The sequence below is a fragment of the Xiphias gladius genome, chromosome 20 (assembly GCF_016859285.1).
Source record: "Xiphias gladius isolate SHS-SW01 ecotype Sanya breed wild chromosome 20, ASM1685928v1, whole genome shotgun sequence".
NCBI lineage: Eukaryota > Metazoa > Chordata > Actinopteri > Istiophoriformes > Xiphiidae > Xiphias > Xiphias gladius.
In genome coordinates, this window is record NC_053419.1 from 14,865,267 (window position 1) to 14,890,293 (window position 25,027).

The window sequence follows — 25,027 nt, forward strand, 5'->3', positions numbered from 1 at the left end:
CTCATACACCCGTAGTAAGTAAGAGGCCTTGATGTCTTGGTTGTAACACTACTGAGAACCATTTAGATAGGATCACAGGGAGGTTAAGAGGGAGTTAGAAGGGAAAATGAGAGGTCTGGATCACCTTGGGGTAGTTGTATATATCCATTTACATCAAGACAAGTCAAGTTTGTATTAGTAGCCCTGAGTCACTGTTCTTGTCTCAAAGGGCTCCGCAGTGGCCACATTGAGAAATAGTAAATGAAACCGACACCGCCCAAACAAACAAGTAAGGGAAAGGTCTGTCAAGCCTTGGATTGTGATACTCAGAGAAAGATCTCTTACTAGAATGATAAGGGGTTGGCGATTAGGTGTGACCAAGGATCAGTTTTTCAGTTCTGCTCTTTTGGGGACTTACAAATTGCTAGAATTATAATTTAATGTTTGAATTTATCTTCCATCCAGCCCTTTTCTGCTCCTTATATATAGCGAACAAAACCCCAAGATCTTTGAATTCTTACGCTTAGGGCAGGACCTCACTCCCATTATCTTCTGGCAGAGAACCATGGCCTCAGACTCTCATCCACTGGGCTGTGACCCACCCCCCAGTTGTGCTGGAGGTCAGGGTCTAATGAAGCCAACACCAACTGATGCAATGCTTTATTCCAAGCCCTAGCAGGCTTAGATCTTAAGCCAGTATATTATACTTAAACTTCATAGAGTTATAACTCATGCAGAGATCAGATATTATGCGTTTGACAGATTAATTAGATCTATTATTGATCTAGGCTGTAGTCAAAGCCAGCGCCTCTACTCCTTTATTAAAGGTATGAAGTTTATATCAAAACTGTTCAAAAGAACAGTAAATAATAAAAACGTGAGTTTAAAAGGAAAATGGTGATTGGAAAATTTGTTTATCTTACCTTCGTTGGCCAATGCAGACAGCTGTGTCTTCTTTGCAACAAAACTGTTGCTGTTGGAAAAAACAATATAATCCTGGTCATCATCACCTGTGTTTGTGAAGCGCAAATCTTTTTTTTGTTAATGAATACTCAAATTTGTATTTGAAGTAGATTCCTTTTTCATCTACTATTAATTTAGTTTGTTCTTTGACTTCATTTTAGCACTATATTATTTTCTGTAATATGAATATCAAATAGCCTGGGATGGATCACAACAGGACACAGTATTGGTTTTCTCTCCTCACTGGAGTCTTAATTATCAGATAGTAGATTAAAGTCATTTTTACTGGTATTTCATTTGGCTTTATATATTTTATCTTTTTAACCACAGTAGATTTCCATGCCTAGAATGTTGGGAAAATCTCAGATTTCACTGTTCCCCTAAAAAGGTTTGGTAGAGGGCCAGGTTTGGGTGTTGAGATTTGGGGCAGCTATAAGTCAACCCCTAAATCACGCTATATACATATCTCAATGCAAATAAACATTCAATAAACATATATAAATCCTGAATAAACAGAATGCACACGTAAAACACCTAAGAACCCTGGTGTAAGACCAGATATTGAGTCTGGTGCAAGATATCAGAGGCAAAGGTTTGCAAGACATTATTTGGTTTGATGGGTCAAAGCAAGTATATAGTGGCAGGTTTTTAAATGCCAGATTTGCAGATAGTTTCAGTGAGTGAGAGTATGCATACACAAAGAAAAGAAACAAAAAATATGAGGCCATAATGTTGCTGGGTCACAGTGACCCCAATTTGAGACCTTCCTATCCTATATCTAGACATACTGTACTCACCACTCGGTATGCAAATATCCACATATATCACTTCTGCTTACACTTATCATACACTAAAAAAAACAAAATTAGTATAGACTGATTTCTATTTTTTGCACACACACTTATAGAGTAGTACAATTTCAAACAGAGTTCATGAATATGGGTCAAAAGTTTAGAGACAGGGGCAGCCAGGGCCACAGTATCTGGGGAAACGAATTTGAGCTGCAAAAGTACACAAACAGCTTGTGAAATATCATGAGAGCTGTCTGAGAGGAGGCATCTTTATCTCCAATTAGAGCAGAGCGTCTTGTGACTGTAGCTAGTCATCATGGGTTAACTTGACCAGCACAATGAGGCCCTTCACCAGACTTGAAGAGGAAAAAATGTATTCTGTAGACTGAGCTGAGGACTTTGTATAGCAGATATTTTTAGTAGCACAGTTTATTTTCATGGACTATATATAGTCATGTCTACGTTAAATGTGCACTCTGTAAGCTTACTGCTATGTAAAAATAACAAATTGCCGTAATTAACTATTATAGTGCTGTACTATTTGCTTATCTTCACCTTAATGCTTCACACTGGATGACAAATTGTGAGCTAGAAAGAAAGAAAAAATAGCAGATAATTTACCTCTTTTTGTTTGGAAATGGAAGAAAATGAGCATCACTTTTTTTCTTCTCTTCTCTTTCATCTAATTATATTGTTTAATCATTTGCCTTTGTACTCAACCAAATGTCTGTAGTCACCTTTGAGATATTTTTATTTTTTTAGATTTTTAGTTCTTCATTGACTTGACTGATTGAACCTAGTTCAGATGGCAGCTTTACCATCTGAACACGGTCTACTTGACTTCTTTGTTTAGACTGACTCTCAGCATGGATATCTTCACAAATGAAATGTTTTGTTCCAATCTTCAGCAACAAAGCTTTTATTATCTAACTTTTCTGAGCTTCACAAGTGACATTCAGAAGTGCATTTCTTTAAATTAGTGGTCAGTAGTGTAGTAGTTCAAAACAGTCCTTCTCACAGGGTATTTCTGGCTTTCCTTTGTTTTAGGGTTTCTTTTTTTTGGTTTTGGCCCACGAGCAACTTCCTGTAGTAGAACTCTAGCTGAGGTAACATTGTCAAACCACCTTCACTTATGTCATAACTTTCCACTTCAGATTTAAATGAAATGTTTAAACCAGTGCATCATCTTTGTTTAGAGTATTTATGCATGCCTTCAGGTTTCTGGATGTTCTCCTGTGAACCATGTTTACTGGAGCACAGAGTAGCACTGAATAGCTACACAATGTGGATGAGCAGATGTTAATAAGTTTCCTAGCCCCTTTGTCAAAATATGCGAGGGCCAAAATCAACAGGTTCATTGTATAACAACTGTGTGAATATATACACAGATGATTAACGTCTTGACCTTTAGTGTTCACTACATATGGCTTTGATTGACTATGTATTGTGTAAATACTTGTACTAGCATTTTATTGAAGTTATAATTATACTTTTTTTTTGAGGGGGAAAAAATCTCAGTTGGCAGCATCATTATATCAATCGGAAAAAAAAAGTTTTGTGCATAACTTTGTAAATATATTCAGTGTTGTTCACAACTTTTGATGATCTTTAGTCGAATTTGAAATAAAATTCTGTGGGTGTGAATGATGTTGGCCCACTCAAAATGCATTTGTAATGATCCACCCACTGAGGGCTCTGTGGGCTGGAAAAGGTTAAAGCAGCATTTAAAACCAGCAGATTTTGGGAAGGAGGCAATGAGAGATAGATTGCCAAAGGCAGGGGGATAGGACCTCTGCTGTGCTCTGTGTGCGTGTGTTTATGTGTGTGTGTGTCTGTCATAGGCTACTTTTGAGGTCAAATTTCAGACTAAAAGCCAGTTAACTGGGGACAAAAGCCGTGTCCCTAATCGGGAAAAAGCTGATTTTTGCGTCAGTGGTTAAGGTTAGGGTAAAGGTTAGGGATAGGCAGTGGTGCTTACGGTTAGGATTTGGGTTAGTCTCTAGGAAATTAATGCAAGTCTATGTAATTTCCCCAGAGGTGACCAAGGTCAATGTGTGTGTGTGTGTGTGTGTGTGTGTGTGAGTGAGGGCAGTGGAGGGCTTGTGTGTGTGTGGTCATTTGGGCTTAAGAGAAATTTATTCTGTGTTGAAATGATAGAAACACATCAGAGAGGGTGAAAAGGTGTGTGGCTGTTGCTAACACTTTTGCTTTGGCTTGTTTTCTTTTCTTATTCCATCGTCCTTGGGGGCCCAGTATCAGCTTAGTTTGACTAAGATGATACTTAGTCAAACTGAGTACAGCAAGCTCCAGTGTAGTACAGTATCTAGCAGCACCGGTGAGAAAAACTAGTTAGATCATTGTGAAAAAGAAAACATGAACTCACTGGCACTGAGATTACAATGTGGTCTCTGGCAGTTCAGCCTTTTGTCAGTCTAATGAAATTAGAATTAAAATTTGCAAAATTAGCATTGGACATGCAACCCACTCTAAGGCCCAGATGGAAAGACTATTATGTCATAATTTTTATGCTGTCATTCACCTCATTTGACAATGTTCAGGACGTCCTTTATGACGACATGTTTGTTGACATTCTTGATCGGGAGGTCTGTCTCTGGACCCTCCTGTCCGAGCCCGTAGGATTGACCGCATGCTATGATCAATCAGGGTTCAGTATGTAGTCTGTCTCTTATGCAAATCGCAGCAGGACTATCTTCACTTAATCGGACATTGTTACCTTCTCAAAAGACACATATATGTATAGTCTGATCCTGGCAGTACAACTCAATTCATTGACTGGAAATTGGGTAGCTTCGATAAGTGTATTTTTTCCCGGCAGCAAAGTAAATTTCCATCGTGCTGAGTAAAAGGTGTTCGATTTATATATATATTGACGATACATTAACTGTCCAAACAGATGTGACTAACTTTCCTTCCCCTTATCCTTTCTCTGTTCCCTTTTGCAGATGTCAGAGCCTAAAGTGGATGCCCCTTCATGTGAGCTTGGCGGCGTAGGAGGAGATCGAGGAGGTGTTTGCCTCCACCTGCCCACCCGCAGCTCTGAGGGTGAGGAAAGCAGTCTGTATCCTTCAAGCCCCTCGGAGCCCCCAAACCTGGGCAGTCCTCACCCCTCAGAGCCACTCACCCCTTTGGAAGAGGTCTACATGCCCCTTGGTTGTCTGGTGGGATCGGAAGAGCGGCATAAGGTGCCTCCCACACCACCTCCTTCCACCGAGGGTGAGGATTGCAAGAGTATGGAGGGAAACGAGATGGAGATCTGGACAGAGGCGAAGTATGGGGAGAACAGAAGAGAGGAAGAGGAGGAGGACGATGGGGCCAGTGGAAAGAGTAATATAAGTGAGGGGGAAGAGAAAGAAGAAGGAGCAGATGAGGAGGGGGAGATGAATGAAGAGGAGGTCAACCTAAGTCAGGTGGTGTCAAACACAGATGAGGACAATGCCTCAGAGCCACCTGACACTAATGCTCCTCCCTCCTCCTCCTCATCTTCATTTGTCATCCCTGAACTGCGCCTTGATCGCTCCTTTAGTGCCGATGCTCTCTCCTCACCCAACACTGATGAAGAAGAGTATGATGAGGATGAAGACGAGGAGTCTGAAGAGGAGGAAGATGAGGACGACAGTGATGATGCCTACCTGCAGCGTAGTGACAGCAAGCGCCGCAGCATGGTGGAGGGCGCCACCTGTGAGAAACACGGAGGAGGCGGGCTCAGTGTGCAGAATTCCCTCCGCAGACGCACCCACAGTGAAGGGAGCCTTCTGCAGGACCCCCGCACGCCTTGTTTCACCTCTGACAACGCCATCAACTGCCTAGAGGCGGGGGGAGCGCACCACAAGGGCGGTTGGACACTCCCGTCACCCAAAACCCTGAAGAAAGAGCTGACCAAGAATGGTGGCTCCATGCATCAGCTGTGTATGCTGTTCTCTGGGAGGAAGGTAGGCAGCTTCACACTTGAATAATACTGTAGTATGTGCTGAATCACACCGGAATAAAGCTATAGAAATACAGCACAGTAGTATAATTCAGCAGCTGCCATGATTGTAACCCTTTTTCTATACTTGGACAGCATTCTTCATTTATAAAATAGGAAGAGAGTATGAGAATTTTGAGAGACCAAAGACATTAAGACATATGCATATATTAATATTGGCATTTGGTCTAAAATAGCATCAGAGCATTTCAGTTTTTCTTTCTAACCTCAAATACTGAGTAAAATGCATACTACAGCTCTATGCCTACAGTATGTCTCTCTGAACTATTGCATCAGTAGTGCACGAATGGCCTAACAGCTCAGCACACAGTGTCAGTTCACCGGTTTCTGTAAAAAGGGTGACATCAAGTGGTAAAATAGAGCAAGTGCATGAGAATCCGGTGGTCATCAGAGTGTTCTACAATATGAAACTAACAAGAATGTTCTGTCTAAACACTTTATAAGCATCAAGCTTATCTAAGACAAAAGGCCGTAAAGATTTTTTGAAAAAAACAGACACATACGCATTTGTGTACAGTAGACATATTAGCAACTAAAGATGTGTAACAGTAAAATCTTATGCGTGAATACAATACAATACAATGTATAGCACAAAGTCAAAAATATTGACTAATTGTATGACAAAATTGCTTTGCAAGTATTTTCTGCCAACTGGAGTTTGACAAATATATTTAAGATGCATTCGAGCCATTGTATGCAGTTAACACATTAAAACAAGTGAAATATATGTTAAAATATTAACTGCACAAGAAACAGCACTCAGCCTCATTAGCATTCATATAAGCCCCCTGCTGAAGTCAAGCATAAGCAATTTTCTGAATCTAACTATGCTTCTTCTAAAGTACTCATTTAGCTTTTTAGAAAATGTACACACATTCAAAGTTTATATAGGGTGCTTCACCTCAATCTCCAACTTCTTCAACCGTTTTACAAATGCTCCCACACACAAACACAATGAACAACACACTGTAAAAACATGACATAAAATGAAAACAAAGACAATTTTTACCACAGCAGTTAACTCGTAATGCCAAGAATTGCCTGGTTTCACACAAACTGCACATTTGTTCAACCTTTTTGTGAAAACACATGTCTTATCACTATTTTTTCGTAATAAAGCACAAGTACACTGACATTTACATACAGAGCGCTCTGTCATTTAGTATAAAAAAATGCTAATTATTAAATAATTCATAAAAATAAACATTATTATATTGATTTAGCACCACACTTATGTCGTTGTGTGTTTTACATACATTATATTTACATTTACAATACATTAGCATCTGTAGCAGATGCTAATGTAGCAGATTTTACTATTTGATTTTTTTAATGGATCTATTGTATGATCAGTATTTAAAAAGTGACATCTGAAAGTATGAGATAAGATTTTGTGTATTAAAAGTGCTTCCGTTTGTATTGTGTCAGGACATATGTGTCAGCAGTTGTGAGAAACTGTAGAAAACTTATCAGTAAGAGTCAAGAGTAAAAGAGAATACCGAAGTAGGGAATTTAATATGTGTTTCGGATCGCAAATAATTACTGTTAGACTTCTATTGAAAAAGAATTTGTGCAGTGAGTGTGCCATCGGTTTTTTTTCTGCAGGTAGCAGTTGTTCTAGTTGTCCAGCAGAGGGAAGCATGTGTCACATTATGTTAGCCAAGCACCCTCAGATAAGGGTGCGTCCTGTCTTTTCTGTAGTCACTTTGGCCAAGGTGATGTGATGAAAATAATAACATATATGAATATATATGAAAAAAAATGAGTGGGAGTTGTTTTCTTGTTAAATATGAAGAACATGTTTTATAATTTCTTTAAAATTATAACACTTTAACTGGAATGCAGACAGGTCATCATCTCTGCAATGATTTCTCCCAAAAACACTTTTTAATATATATATTTATAGTAGTTTCAAGTGCACACCTGCCTGCCTATTTCATCAGTATCCATTTTGTACTGACTGTTTTTCAAAAAAGGAGCACAAGCAAATGGAAAGAAAAGACAGGGATATCAGAGATCTGCAGACGTCCCAACTTAATGATCGAAAAATGACAGAGGTGATTAAATGCTCTCTTTATCACTGTAGAATATCAGAAGCACTGCTCCTTTTTATCTAACTCTGCCTTCCCTGTCAGCACGTTCGGCAGCCATAAATGGCAGTGTGTGTGAGCTGTGCAGGGGAGGAATGCAGCAGACAGGGCTGGAGCCTATTGGTCTTGGCAGATTCAAGGGTAATTTTACTACCTATTGGCGTCATGGACACTTTTCCTTTGGGCTTGTGTTTCCATTATTTAAAATGATCTGTCATCTCCCCCTCATTCATAAATCATGTGTCATCTCTAGGTACAGAAAGTGAGTGTGAGTGTGTGTGTGTTTGTGTGTGCTGACCAAGAGAACTTTATGGGATAACATGAGACTGGTAACACTGATTCATGAGCCTGCATGAACATGCTGCTTTTGTTTCATGACAGTTTCGAAGTTCTCACAGCGTGCTGGTGCTCATCGAGTGAACAGAAACCTGGTTATAATCAGTTCTTACACATTGAGACTGTACTAGTAGTCTAAGTGATGGGGTAAAAACATGAAAAAGAACACTTTTCTCAAAAGACTGGTAAGTAAAGGCTAAATTACAGTTAGTTTGAACATAAAAAATTTCAAATAATTCTTAATTTATTGTATTTTTATTGTATTTTGAAGAACATCTTATCCAGTCATAGCTGAAACATTATTTAATATCAACAGTCTGAAGTGAGCTTTAGCTTCAATGCTGATATACTGTGTGCCAATTACATGTCAGGTGTGAAGAAAAAATGCATTGTGAGCTAACATTAAGAATATCACAAGGACATGTTTTGCTTTATTTTAGAAGTCTTTTGGTTCGTGTGCATTTCATCTTTAGATGCATTGACTGACCAAATGGAGTTCCCAGACTTTAATGAGGCTTATTTTCAAGTCCATTTATTATTACAATTTCAGTGACTTGGGATCTAAGATGCTTTACAATGACTTAAACACTCACACTTCTGTTCACTTAAAGCTTTTGGCTGAGGATTTTATTGGTCCAGGATCGAAACTGGTAAAAAAAAATTGGTGTGGTGCATATACTTTATACAGTACGTAAATGTGTTTATGCATTAGAGAGAAAGGAGTACGAGAGAGGAACAGTCACACAATGTGACTGCACTGTCTCTGTCCTTTCATAATGTACACCCTTCCTGTCTGTCTGTTACTTGTCTTTTCTCTTGCGAGGCAGTGTTTACTTGCCCTTTTACAAGCACTGACTCTGGTCCCGTGTTTCTTTCCGCTCTGCACCTTTTTCCTCTCAGCTTGATGTCTTCAGTGGCCTATCATCAATGCAAGGAGAACCAGAGACAGACAGAGAGCAGATCAAGAGAAATAATGCCAGTTTGTTTGACTAAGAGATTTTTCTTGACAACTACTTAAAAGAAAGTGTTATTCCTGCTGCTGATGGGTGAAAAATAGTGTTCAAATCTCCGAAATCAAGTCTGCTTTAACAAGCACTTTTGAAAAAAATGTTATGAAGTGATTCGTAAGCCAGAAGTAAATCAAAAATTTAAAATAGAAATAAATGCAAAACGTACATTAGAATGACCAAAGTTACTTTGATGTGTCTTATCTGTGTCTGTATTGTTCAAGACTATATCTGTGATATCAGAATTTAGATTGGATGTGTTATAACAATACATTTACCAAAAAAAAAAAAAACCTTTGAAAATCACTACTCTCAAAGATATCATGGGTTTTTGCAATTTGCGAGGCAAATCATTTAGGACCTAGAGGGAAGAAAAAAAAGAGAATATTGGGCCAAGAATTGCTCCTTGGTCCTCCACATGAATATTGATCCTTAGGAAAAGTCATTTATTTAGCAATCTTTCTGTTAGTCAAATTTTATAAGACCCGGTTACCCATGCTAACTAGCTCAATCTGAGAGAGATAGCATGGCTCGACCATCAAATAGTGAACTTACACGAAACCGACACATTTCCTGACATCATTTGTTATCATTTGCTACCTTGTTGACCGTTTGACAGTTTTGAATCTGCTGTTAATGGTCTTTGTAAAACTACTTCCAAATGACATAGTAGCCAAACACTGAGCCCATCACTGGTTAAAGAAAATACAAGCTACTAAAACTACAACTATGGCCGGATGATAAAGGTCAACAAAGTATCTTTTGCTTCTACAGGTACAACGATAGCACCATTAAAATGTTTAGCTACTTAAACAACTAAAATGGAAATTTAAAGGAATGAGAAGTCCAGAAGTAATAAAAAAAAATGTCCACTGATCTGTTTCCACTGACAGTTTTTAGTCATGGTGGCAGTTCAGAGATCGAAATGCCCCACTTTCCATCAAAAAGATGCGAGGTATACCGTATATGGCCAAATAAGACTAAACGAATGCATGTTCTTTCCAAACAGTCCATTGAATTAAACTCTCATCTTGCTGTCCCAAACTCTTAAATCCTACTTCTTTTTTCCAGACATTGCACTATCAATCATCTTATGTCAGTTTGTGAATGTGTTGCATCTACACAGATGTTGCTGTAACAAACACATGTGGCTCTAACCCAGTGCTTTTGGCTTAAGCAGGCCAAACATTTTGTTTATGGGGTCTGAATGTTTGTTTGAGATCTGAATAAATATCAGCTGTCTTTCCAGATGTTGGGAGGAAACAATTTTAATGTGTTTAGTGATGGTTGTGTGATGGCTTACATTCCTGCCTTGTGTCAAGGATACATAGGGGTGCAGAGCACAAAATGAAAATAGGTAAACACGCATTCAAACTTGAAAATAGGTCTGCGAACGGGTGGTGTTACATGTGCCCATACCCCCAAACACATACACCCTCAAAATGGTCTGGGGGTATTGTAACTATAGCCAGGTAACCGACATTATTATAGAACCGGCTTGTTATTCTTTCGGTTCACAAGAAGAATGTGAAGGGAGAAGGAGGGGGATTTGTGGCAGACAGTGACAAACACATTAAAGCAGTACTCAGATGGAGGAACATCTGCTTCTATCCTTTATCATTTCTACATCATCACTCCTTTTTATGATACAATCTAGATATAAAACAGTAAAAATAATTCATTAATAAGGTTTTATATTAAAAAGTGGCAATAAGAGGGACGTGAAATCTCTTGTTTAGCTTGAACAGTATTCAAAATTCAACACTTGAGCAGGCAATTTCCATTTAATGTTGGTTCACTAGGCACACAATCAAGCCATCTGTTATTTCTGTCTGAAACAAACCAGTGCGCTACTGCACAACTAAATTAATACTCTAAAGTAAAGTAAATATTGCTGAAAGCATGAAACAGGGAAAATTGAAAGAAATTATTTAGGCTATTGTCAGAAGTACAGAAACAACATATTATGCTCTATTTGTTGGGCTAAATCAACCAGGCTGAACACTACAGGGTGACCTAATGCTATGCAAACAGTACACACAGCTTCATCTAACATAACTGACTCATGGAAGAATGAGAAAATAGAAGGCAGACCTATAAAAACAGTACAATGTGTATATGTGTATAAAAATTTGGTTTGGACTGACCTTTTTGCAAAAATATACTGTCAGTTCTATGGACTACAATAGACTCCAGTTGGAAAGCGAACAGTAACAGTATAGTAAGGCGCAAGAATAATTATTTATATTTGTTTTACCTTGTAAACATACCTTTTAGATTAGCATATATTCAGAGGCATAAGTGAACTTAAAAGAGCTTAGAAACAACATGTTTGGAGTATTGTACCCTCAAAATATAGTGTGTCTTCAATTTCCCAGGCCAGTAAATGTCCACTGTACTGTGATAAGGAGGACAAACAGTTACAGGGTCCTAAAAGCTATTTTAGGCCAACGTACAAAAATATTAAAAAACGTCCTGTACTTTTAAGTCATCTTCTAGTGCTTTAACTACATGTTTACCAGGCTCCTAGCAGTCCTCTGTTATTGCTGACCTCTCATCATTCCCGAGGCCCTGAAGTGCATGTGCCTTGTAGTTGTAGTTGTGCCTAATCTTAGCTCAAGGGTTGTACTTTGAGAGAGGCACAGCACTTGTTGATATTAAGACCGTGAAGACCGATGATATCAAGACCATGTACCTCACATGGGTCAGCGGGCATGACCATGAGTTAATAATAGTTGTTTTTTTACTGAATGAACTGCATGAGAGGTTCGTGGAAACAGTTTTAAAAATAGTCAGTATCGATGAATGCCAGTGTCTTCCCCTTCAAGTGTTTTTTTGTCCAAATATGAAACAAAAAAGATCCTATAGGAAATTTGCCTAGGGTCAAGGTGTACATGGAAACCAGCATTTATTCTGTGAAAGCACTGTGACACACTGAATGGGTGGTATTATAGGTAAAAAACAAGGATTTTCTTCTGTTTGACTTTACAGTAGATGGCCCGGATGGGACAAAAGGTCTCCAGGGTTCAAATCCATGTGGGATGCAGCCTGGCTGGATATGTCCAGTGAAATGCTAAATGAGTAACATGTAAATATTTACTGAGCAGACCGAACAAGCTTTCAGTACATCAACTCAGTGTCCAGCCGCTAGAGTCTATCTATTGACAAAACTGAGAATCAACTGAATGGAATCTTTTTCAGTTATTGGTGTTTTACTTCACAGTTTACAATAAAATTTCAGTGACTTGACTTGCAAGAGTCCACCAAAATTATGAAAGTCAATATATTGTATATGAGATTGCTCCAAAAGCAAAGGGTAGTTACATAAGACATTGCAGACTTTTTTAATTTAGGAAGAAATTATTGTCACTTGTTGTGAAATCATCTGTGTTGAAGTGCTTGTGTTGTCTAGTTGGTTCCAGACAGATGTTTACTCTTTATATGAATTTTTAAAGAAGGAAGAAGAATGAACAGTATCTCTCTGCATGTACGTGGAGTAGAAAAAAAAAAAACTAAACAAACTTTAATCTTCATTTAATATGCATAAAAATTCACATATTAGTGATTCCTTTGCAAGTTCTGCTCTCAGACATAACTAAGATATTGGTTTTTACATTATACAACCACACACAAACACAATGGTCCCAACCTTGGCTTCAACAGTCTTGATACATTATAAGAAATGATGGCTCTTTTGAACACACACACACACACACACACACACACACACACACACACACACACACACACACACTATGGCTATAAGCATTTTGAGTTTAGCATTTACTACTTATAGCATTTTGTAGATATTGTGAGATAGAACAAAGTGATTGACCTTTTGCTAAGGTACATATGATGGGCTTTCCCAGTGATAACAATGGCAAATATAACAATCAAAATTCAAAGTTGGTTAGTTGGTTAGTTTATTGTTTTGTTTTGTTTTTCATTGTGTCATGCACATGCAAGTGCCCAGCCCACTTGGACTTACAAGACACCAAAAAGATACTGTTGCAGTTGTAATACGTTTGTCAAAAAACGTAGTAAATTTTAAACAATGTGTCTTTGATTTAACATTGAGGCAAGTTAAAGCAGGCTTATCCTTTCTCGCCAATAACATCAGTTTTGTCAGCTGAAATGTCAACAATTGCCAGCAGATTTGATCAGCTGTAGCAAGTTAGATAGCATTAACTAATTAGCTAATGCTAACACCGTAAATTGTTAGGAAACTCCATCTTGAGCAGACTTTTTAATGTTTCTAACTGACTTGTTTTAGAAAGAGAATCCACATAGTGGCTACATACATACTATAATGCTGCTCTCAGTATTATAATTCGTATGTTATTATACTGAGGTCAAAGCTACATGTCCCAGACACAAAGTCATCATCCTCAACAGTTTGTGAAACATGTACAAGACATTGAAAAACAGGGGGGAAGGGCCCGTTATCCCCGTTACTATAATACAGTATTAGTGATAAAAATGTGATTTGTTGCTCTAATATTACCTTGTTTGGATGCTTACTGTAGATAAACATACTTGGAGCAAGCAACACAGAGGTTAGAATTACGCTTCACTTTTACAAGAGGAAAGGCTTTGAGGATGAGGAGTAACCGATGAGTTTGACCAACTCTGTCTCGGGTTCTGAGTTTTGGCTGAAATTGCCGGACTGTAAACTTACCCAAACCGAATGAAGAGCAGGACAGATCAGGTTAGCCAAAAATGTGACTTACTTTTGTAAGCATCAAGGACCAACTTCCACACAGTGGTTGTTCCAGTCGTGACCAGGGATCTTTCTAAAGTAACCTGTAAACAGATTAAGAAAAAAACATAAAGCTGTAGTTAGTTAATAATATCATCCTTGGGTTTCGAAGTTATGCTGGTCTACTACTTTAGGTAGTAAGCTGGTTAGCTAGGCATGTTAATGTTTTTATATATATATCAGACCAGACAAACCCACTGTTCAATACATTCCTTACCCTTTTGCTCTTGTGTTTTTGGTTTTAGAGAAACTAAAAAATACCCACAACTCTTTTTAGATATAGGCTGTCACTCTCACTAGAATTCCATGCACACCACTTCAGTGTGTGGAAAAATTCAAAGCTTGGCAGGCCTTCACAGTGCCTAGTTAAAGTTGCTGAGATGTCATTGTTGCTTTTCGGGGGTGGGGGTGGGGTTTGGCAACGGTAAATTGTGTATGTTTGCATCTTGTTTAAAATATACACATTTTTCTGGGATGGTGTCTTCTGACCGACCGGGACATGGACAGAATATTCTGGCTTCATAGATAGCCAGTCACACTGACAGGAAAGGGAAACATCTTCCCTATGATAACAAGTACGAGTCTTCTGGGAAGACCGATCACATTCACTAATTTCTTACAAAGACATTTTATTGTAACTTTGTCAAATGAAATAACTTGGTATTACATAAATTCTTCACATCTGTTTATTATAGTTCTTCCTCCCCTGCCAGAAGTCAGGATGAAATTAAATGGGAACATGTGTTTTCACTATAGTTCTGAGTCGTATAGATAGATGGATTGTCTATAACTATTATGGAATCTTATGCTTTATTTCTGTAGTTTTATACTGCTATCCTTACACTTTAAATTAATTTAAAACCAAGCCAAGGGTTTAAAACTCAATGTGCCACCATGGATTAAGTGTCAGAGGTTTTTGCACAATACCTGCAGAATTCATTTCCAGAAATAAAGAAATACTCTCATAATACTGCTATTTTTCCCCTGATATGAAACCTATTAATCTTTGTGTTTTTAGTAAATCTCTGTGACCACATGAAAGTTCAGAGTTTCCCACACTAATCCTTCTTTGCCAGGCAAGCTCCTGCATGGCCAAAAAACTCATCCTGTATATCTGTATCCTTTCTCTCTTACTCACTTTTTCTACCATTAAAACACTAAGTAGGCTCCTCATGGAATTAAAAACTTTTACAAATCCCCACCACAAAGGTTACCTAATTCCAAGCTAATGAAGCTAGCATTCCTCTTGTTTATATGTTTATTGTTTGGCTATTTGTGATTACTGAGGGACGGGTTTAATGAGCTACCTGGATAGTTACTGCTGTGAACTGTGTGTGAAGGAGTCTGGGAATATGCTGTTTCCATCCATAAACTCCAGGGCCATAATAGCTTCCTTTGAAAGTGACTCTAAAAAACAATTTGTTTCTGGTTGTTGCCCATTCGAACAGAGAAACTAAACAGAACAAGTAAAATGATGTTAGCACACAGAGGTTTCTGGCTGGTTTCTTGTAACTTTATCCACATTGTAACAGCTTCCATGCGTGACACTTGCTATAGTAATAACAGTAATGCAGTATACATAGAGTATATACCTAGAGGAGGACAATATAACATAAACAACTTACAATTCAAACCAGTCTGCCACAGCCTCGAAATGGTGAGACAGGGCATTGTTGACTCGACAGCAACAGCGAGGCCAGCCCTAGAACCGTGAATGTCCGTGACTGACTGACTGAGTGATGAAGTTATACCATTGTTCATCCAGCTGAGTGTTGGAGTTTCCCCATTGGCCGTTGGTCTTTCAACATGAATTGGTGCAAACAGTTTCTAATACGTAATTAGAGGGGCATTTACAGGCAGTGTTGCCAACTTTAGTGCCTTTGTTGCTAGATTTACCGACTTTTCAGACCCTTTTAGCGACTATTTTTCACAAAAGCACTTAGCAATAAATCTAGTGGCTTTTTGGAAAACCTTGCTACTTTCTGTAGAAAAGAGTCTCCAATATTGTCTCATGAGCGCGAGTCTTTCCCTCCGTTGGAACACCTCTCTATGTGTTTCATTCTCATTGACCGCATGGCAGCTGATACAGACATGAAGGAGCTTCCAGTTCTCTCTCTGAGTGATCATTTTTACAAGTAAACTTAGCCGAAATTACAGCATAGCCGTTGTCTTTAAATTATTTGTATAGTGATTTTGTCAGACTATGTCGTGGTTACAAAATTAGGATTTTAGCAGCGCAGAGCAGCAGCTTGAAAAAGTAGGAGCGAAGGAAACAGTTAAAGGGTGGTCCAGCCATATACTACGTTTTGACCTGATCAGCTGGTTTGACAGAGCAAATAAAGACAATGACAATAAATATGACTCATATACAATTGCAAAGGTACATCACATGCAGCGTAGTAATCAATTTAGGGGAACACACACTAGTTACTATCAACAATCTACATTAGATGATGTCTGTCTTTTGAAAGACTTGATGGCCTGGTGTCATGGTGCTTAGTAGCTGGACCTATTTCAGCAGACTCATGCTATCTGTCCACCTCAGTGCCCTGCAGTGTATGCAGTTGAGTCATCAAGTGACAGGACTTTGGATACTGTCACCAGTACAACAAAACCCTCTCCTGATGTTTGCTTAATCCAAGACAGGATCCAGAGGGCCCCTTTGTTTCATAGTTGTGTCTTGTGTGTGTTTGAATGGAGGTGTTGCCATAGCAGTGTCCTGAATCAGGAATTGGTTTGTAGATAGATACACGCTCACACAAAAAGTCACACTTCATAGTCTCTGGATCACAAATGTTTAAAGATATTGATTAAAAATATTAGATGATGCCTGTACTATATGCCAGTAGTGTCAAATGAGCATGAAATATGGACAATGGTAGATCCAGGTTCAGTTCCCAACACACACCAAGAAGTACTCTATATCGAATTTTGATTATTTAATTATCCAATTTAACCATAACTAAAGTCTTATTAACGTTAAACAAACAAATTTTCTTATCCTTTATGGAATTATATGACTGCCAAAACTGTACATACACAAAGAGATATTTTGAGTGCCAAGATTTGACCATGCACACACACTGCCTCACTTCCAGTCTCAAAGCTTTAACCAAAATTATGATTAATGAGTACTCACTTTCTTGTGTATTCTCCCACACTACTGAGTTATGTCACTCAGTAATTCAAGTGTTACGATGTTTGTATTATTGTAAGTTTGTATTATTCGATATAGCAAGAAGACTTAATTTACAATAATTATAAATACAGTTGTCATGTAAAATGTTGTTCTCCTCAGCAAAGTAACAAGGAGGAAATACTCTTTGTACTCAATCAAGATGAAAATTTTATGAAGATTTCTCAAAACATTTTGTGAGATCAGTGTTTATAAACCCCTGCAAATCAGAGCACCAGAAATCACTAATTACACCTTTAAATAATTGTCCACTAACATTTTAGTAAGCCGTTTGCACATTGTTCAGAATTGTCATGTGGGTAGGACACACTTTGAAAGACTAAATGTTTTTGTCCGAGTCCTGGTGTGTCGTGTCTGCGGTAAAAAACGACATACAGTGAGATAACAAGAATGTGGTGTACTTTATCTGCATGCCAGCTGTGTGCGTGTATAGTGTGGTCCACATCAGCAAGTAAACCTGGGCTAGGTTTGAATTTTAGACACATGTAACTGTGCAGCAGCACAAGCAGAAACGAGACACACACAATCACTCAAACTAACCAGGAGGCAGGGGTCAAGGTGAACAATGCTAGTGGGATGATGGGAGCATACAGGCTGTCCTCACTGGATGGGAACAGGGTCAAGGGATCAATCAGCCCCGGAGGTAGAGAAAGGGAAATCAAAATTCAAAGTTGTTAGAATAAGGTGTGTGCGATGAAATAAAACATCTAACTGGGTTGAAAAACCCTTTTTATTGCCCTGACACTAAAATTTGTAGTGGTCACCTAAGGGTTGTCGCTGTTGGCTACTTCCTGCTACGATTACAATTTACTATATTATGTCCCACATTTAATCATACAGCACTGTCACACTGGTCCCAGTTTGGCAGCTAGACAGTATCCATTTCACCTTGGCATTCATTGGCAAACAGTGAAAAAATCTGCATTAACAGGATAGAACTATGTAATAATAGTTCAAAGGATGTTCTTTGGCTTCAGTCTGAGTGAATTATTATTTTTTTATTTAGTGGTTTCACCTTCAAATTCAAATAGCTAAAGTTGTGATTTTTTGTTAGGGACATTTAGCACACTAAACAGCTTTCACGTGCTTTGTTTGCTCTGTTTTTGATACAAAGTTCTAATGCTATTCCACAAAACATAAAATTAAACCAGGAGCTTGACTTTTGTTTTTATTTTATTTTATTTTTTAAAGGCTTTCCCAATAGCTACAATCATTTGCCACCATTTGGTTTGAGTCTGGAGTTTTTCTTTAGCAGTTATAATTTATAACTACTGATGTGTACAATTTGCTTTCAGTTTTCTTTTTACTTATGCATCAGTTTACTTTTAGTTGAATTCTTTTTACATAGAAATGGATGATGCCATGACAACTAAATGTACCTTTTTAATGACTGTGAGGCTAATGGTTTTGCATCATATTACAAATTCAATGAAGCTTGTAACTTGAACAGCGGATTAAAGTAAAAATCACAGGGAACAGTTGCTTTAATCTTGCGTTTTACTCCACAAATAGAGGACAACTGTAAAGTCAGATATTTCATCACTGCTATGCGTTGTTTACTTCCACTGGGATGTGAAGCATGACCTTTACACGAGCGGGTGTGTGACCCACTTAATTCTCGGGCTGCCGTGGTTGGAATCTCGTTTGCAGCATTCCTCCTGAATGTCATACATCTCAACCGTGACATGCTGCTTCCCTGGAAATCATTTAGCTTTGAATGGAAATCAACCCTTTTTTTTGGCTGTGAGTCCAATTCTTGTAATTAGCCCAAAGTAGCACCTGTACCTCACAACGTCTCACCTCTTTAGTAGATATTACAATTATCTTTCTCAAGATGTTTCCACGTACAGTAGAACTCAGCACTGCATATCTGTAAGCAGGTATTGAATGGGAGTCGAATTTGTATCTGAGGGACTGGCCACCAGCATTACAATAAAACAGAAACGGGACACACACACACAATCGCTCAAACTAACCAGGAGGCAAGAGTCAAGGTGAACAATGCTGGTGGGATGACGGGGGCACACATGCTGTCCTCACAGGATGGGAACAATGGACAAGGGATCAATCAGCCCTGAAGGTAGAGAAAGGGAAATCAAAGTTCAAAGTTGTTAGAATAAGGTGTGTGCGATGAAATAAAAGATCTAACTGGGTTGACACCTGTATGGCCTCTATGGATAGGAAGTAGTGAACTGCATCATGTCAGAACAGCATTACAATAAACATACTTTTAAGCATTATTAGACCCTACTTGACCACCGTAATGTTATTTGTTATAATACAGTACAGTAATTACTGTATCAACACTGGCTCTGCAGCTGTAATAACTAAGACATTTGGAAACTAACCACCGACGAAGCTATCAAAACTAAAAACAATCAAACAAGTCATGCTTAGAAAAGACCATACAAGGTCAGCATGATGACTTATTATTTTTCCTTAGTATTATTATCATTATTATTATTTTGTTTGCCAGTTACCGGAAAGAACATCAAAACCAGTTACCGGTTTCAATGTCTTGGCTAATTGGCTTAGATAGAGATGTTATAAGATGGGTGTACCTGGAGTTCATGAATTGATATGAGTGTATGATATGAGTGTAACTGACCTGGGAAGCATTTTGATTTAAGTGACCAATCCATCAGCTGTGTTAATTGAGTCTGACTGCAACATTTTTCAGGGTTTAGTTCAAAATTGCGTCTTTCAATAATTAACTGTCATTAAGAACATTATTGAAAAATAATTATTGAATTTATGAAGGTAATGTAGCATAGTAAGAAAATATATCTTCCTGCTTCCCCCCGTTGTAGCTGGGCTAGTTGGGAGTAAACGGCCCACTGGTACTCCTGATGGCCAGAGTCTGCATAACTGTCAGCTTTTGAAAGAACTGTGCGACTGCGGCCATTAAAATTCTGAGCAGAAAGGTCATCGGCTGGTCGGAATATGTCAATAACATTTTGGTGTATAGCACCACTTTCAGGACTGTGTGACATGACAGCATTTCAGAGCAGCTCCTAGAGGAGACGTTGTATCAGCATTGTTCATTAACATCCTGTGACCCAGGAAGTACTTATGCAGGAAGCAGCCATCTCCTGAGTTATGCTGAATAACAGGAGGAAGAGGTAAGTTAGATCAAGTACAAAACACACACACACACACACACACACACACACACCCTCACACACGCACACGCACACACGTACAGACAATGCACCTTTTGTAGAAGCTTTCATTATTTAGCTTAAGTAGGAATGAGTCAGTATCCTGTCTGAAGGTCACTGAGTTTATTTTCAGATATCACTGAATATTGTGGTTTTGCCATTGTACTGGATGTGTGTGTTTGTGTGTGTGAGAGTTTGTGTTAGCATGTGCCATCCAATTACACATGCTCACACGTTCTCACAGAATCACACACATACCCATTCACAGTCCCTCTGCTACAACCGCAAGTTTGTTTTACCCCAAAATGTCCTTTTATTTGTAAAAGCAGTTGGAAAAATATTTCCTGTGTCATAAATTGAGACAATGAACTGCTGCCCCCCCCCACCCCCCCGCTCACACACACACACAAAACACAAAAAACCAAGTATGGCATTAAAGCAGTTATGTAACTACACATCAAAGAAAATTATAGAGACAAAACATATTAGGGATGTTTTCTCACATAAAACAAAGGAAGAACAGTGAGATAAACTGTGAGAACTGACTAAGAAATACTCAGACAATCTTCTTTATGAATACATTTTGTGAACCCTTGTCATAGCCTCCTGAAAACTTCACTAGACATCAGCTTTATATATGGATTAGATTGCCTGATAATCATTAGAGCTCCCCCCTGAGTTCAGCATTTGCTTTTTGATCTCTCTCCCATGTTTCTTTGTTTAAACATCAGTTTGTGCCTTTATTAAAATAAAATTTTCTCTATACTTTATTGTATTTTCCGGCTCTTATAAAGGCCCCATTGTTCTTCCAATGCCCCTTGGCGACAGAGCCCAGTATTCTGTTTTTTGTCTCCTTTTATTTTCTTTCAACACTCTGGCCAAGATCTACGAAAAAGTACAGACATTTATCAAGGGCAAGAAATGGCCAAGATTATCGTCAAACAAGCAAGCTGTGTTTAGTTATTTGCCTGGTTTACTATTACATGTCATGCAAGGAATGCTATTAAGCTTTAACATAGAGACAGAATTATATTTTTGCAAATATATTAAAATTAGGCATGTTTTTTTGCCCAGATTTAAGATAGTTTCATGGTAAAATCCCTAATTTCCGGAACAATGTGTTTTCTGACTTTGGGATCACATTCCCTCAGGGCGTGTATTTATCAAGCATCTTACAGTCACTCCTGGGAAGTAAAACTAGGGCTAAAAATACTGAGAGTTAGCTTCACTTTTGTCAAGAAGCAAAGGTTCCGATTTAAGAGTGACTCAGTTCCCTCAATATTAACAGTGTGCACTCATCACATTCAGAAGACTAACAGGCTCATCTAAATGCGAGTAGACAAATTATATTTATACACCACAGGGTTTTAATGATTAATCCTGTACTGTTTAGCCAGGATGCCCATTAATTGTTTAATTTATCAGGTGCTTTGGCTTTATATTTTGATCGGTTCTCATGGTTTTGATCCATCTGTGCTTCTTGTGTAACACAGATAATTTGGCCACAGTGTAAAGGTTTATTCATATGTAATCAGTTTGTGTTGAAGTTTTTTTTTTTAATGTATAGTGACAGGTGCTATTAGAGTTTTGAAATGCAGAAAATGCGGTTACAGTTTTTATGTCCCAAATCATCATTGTTGTAGCTGTTTTTTCCTGCTGCGGAATGGAGTGTAAATTAAGTGTAAACTTGTTTCTGCAAAGCGGGCATAGTTGTGAAAATTGAGCTATTATCCAAAGTCAAAGTTTTTTACCCGTTGTTATCCACCTGTTATGAGCTCCTAACATGATACGAGAGCTCTGCAGCTCTCCTGAATCCTGGAGTAGATAAGAGTAATTCTCTAGATGAAGAAACCTGATGAAATGCTCATACTTACACAAAAAATGAGAAATTGGGTGCATTTAGGGCTGATTTCATCGTCTGAAAAACACTCTTAAGACCGAAAACCGAATCTCTTTACTTTGTTACATAGTACAGTCTGCTGTGTTAGATGCTGCAGCTTAATAAATTGTTAACATGTACCTCGAAATCTTTATGACAACAGTGTGTGATAATGGACTCTGACTGTGATTCACATGTCATCATGTGCCAAACTTACCTGCTGTTGTCCGCTGCCTGTTCACATATTATTGCAGATACAGGGGGAGGTTTATGATGAACAGAATGAAGCTATTGTAAGTAAGGGTGGAAAAGATGGAAAGAAAAGGGGATTTCAGACTTTATTTTATTTTATTATTAAATTTAAGAAATAGAAGATTTTTTAAAATTCTAATCAGTGCAGATATAGGCAAGACAGAGTCCTTACAATTCCATAAGTGGTTTAATGATTCGTGAGTCTCGTGACTACAGATTAATGAGTAAGTAGGAACTTTGGTAACGTATGTATGACCAAGGTTTTCTGTATAATAAACAACACATTAAATCCAAATTGAAATTAGTGCAGTTTGGGTTGGTAAGTCACATGGAGACAATTTGGGAATAATTCCCTTCTCTATTTGTGCACTTTGTAGCTTCTCCCCATCCTGATAAACATATGACTTTGGTTAAGTCTGCAGTGCAACCTTTTTCGTGTTTTTTCTTAGTAGAAAGTCACAGTAAATACAAAATAGAAGAGCCTAAACCAGCAACTCTTACTTTCTGTCTTCACACAGATATAATCTTCACAAAAGGTTTAATGAACACAGGCTCAAATCACATTTAACCCCATTTAACCACATCAATCCCCGGTTATCATCATTTGCGTATTGCAAGTCCCAGGCCTGCAAGCTCTGTACATATCACTGAATCCTACCTGACCTTGCGTCAATATCTAACGTTTCACTTGAATTGTACGTCTTATGAAACGTAAAAATCCAACCACTCGCATTCAGCAATCATGATCAAGTATCTATTGAGATTAAAATGAGCATAATGTATTGCTACATCAGGCTAATAATACTGTAATGTTTCAGTAACTGTATAGTAATCCTGTAGTTACTGTAAAAACCTGTGTTCATATCTGATCAGCATCAGAGCTGCTTTAAACCTAGGTCAGGAGCAGGGCCATGAATGTATGGTTATGACACACACACAGACACACACACACACACACACAGAGTAGAGCCACACAATGTCAGGAAACTGGGGTCTAACAGGTAGCACTAGTCTAAGGCTGCACTGAATAGAATGAGGGATTTTCTGGGTCCACATAGCTTTGTTAATGCTAGCTTGTCAATTTCTTTTTAAACAAAAGATGAAATGGAGGAATGAATAAGAAGGAAGCAGCCTGAGGGAAGTCTGATGAAGAAAAGCAGCAGGGGTTGAACTGGTGAGAAGTTTAAATACACAAGGACCAAGATTAATTTCTTCACCTCTGAGGTTTCAAGCTGATGGAGGATTTGGAATCTTTTTTTGACTGGGTCAAGAATGTTTCTGAGCTAGAATATTGTTCCTTCAATGTGTTTGTTAGTGCAAAGTACAACTGAAGAATGTACAGTTTGTTGAGACAAAGTGACAGACATTTTTAGCCTGTCCTATGAGGGAATAGCAGCCCATTGGTACTCTGATCATTATTTCTAAACACACACACACTCACACACACACACACACACTATTCTCCCTTGACTTGGGCTCAACAGACATGTTCCCAGTACATGTGCATGTGTGTCTGTAAATGTTTTCATTACTGTTTTGAACTTATTTTGCATCGTCGGAAACGTGTTTGTCCATATGATTACCTTCACACGTGCATGCATGTATAACTGCTTTGCAACACAGACACGTGTGCTACACACATGTAGTCAGGTTAAAACTTTATCTGTGTATCTGCACAGCCATCCCGCAACCGCTAACAGTTTGCATCCCGTGCCTCGGGGGGCCATATCGTCATATGGTCTTTGGCAAATTTTGTGTTTTCTTACTGACTTCAGTGAGGCGTGTGAGCAGTCTTTACACATAAGCACGCACACACACACATAAATACACACACCAGGGGTATTTTTAGAAAAGACTCAGACTTTTTTTATGCTCCACTGCCCATTATCAGGCAATCTGGGTGTGTGTGCATGGTGTGTCTAAGTCTCTTTTGTTTGTGGGGTCCCGGGTGGGGCCTGGCAGTCAGGAAGAAGAGACAAAGAGCAACACAGGGAATGAACCTGTAATTGTGCAGTGTTATAAGTTTTTTTTTTTTTTTTTTTTTTTTAATTTTAACACAGAAATACTCAACTGTACCCATGCAGTGACAAACCCATAAAATTTGACGCCTATCTAAGACACTCTTTTACACATGATGAAAAAAATGTCATTTATTTCAGGGAAAAGTTCTTATCACTGAGGTGGGCATGTAAAAATGCTTCCTTGAAAATAAATTCTATATGAGACAAAAGTAGCAGCACTATGAGGTTTACTCTGACAATAATGGCTGCAATAGGTAACCATAAAATAAGTAAAAAGAATAAAATATGCAGAGGCTATTACTTTCCTTTCCTGTAGATGGCATACATTAACATGTTTACATCTGTAGTTGTCAACTTCTGCTGCTAATACTGTTCTCGACAGCGGCGCAGGTTAGACAGGAACTGCAGGTCCAGAATTTACTGCAATTTGGTAATATCAACCATCCATCCATCCATCCATCCGTCCATTTTCTACCACTTATCCTGAGTTGGGTCCCGGTGACAGTACCAAGTCCCTCCTCCCTCCAGTCGGATCGAAGACAAGAGACAACTCTGGCGAAGGCCAACACCACTTGGTGTTGCTGCTT

At 38.4% G+C, this 25,027-nt stretch overlaps 1 protein-coding gene across 10 annotated transcripts in view; it reads left to right on the plus strand.

Annotated features, from left to right (window-relative positions):
- rgs3a (regulator of G protein signaling 3a) overlaps positions 1-25,027 on the plus strand; it is a 153,620-nt gene that overhangs the window by 108,891 nt on the left and 19,702 nt on the right. For all 10 annotated transcript variants that reach the window (XM_040156786.1, XM_040156793.1, XM_040156791.1 and 7 more), the window contains one exon: positions 4,697-5,683. In XM_040156786.1, the coding sequence (XP_040012720.1) occupies positions 4,697-5,683 (987 nt within the window). The remainder of the gene's footprint in view (positions 1-4,696; positions 5,684-25,027) is intronic.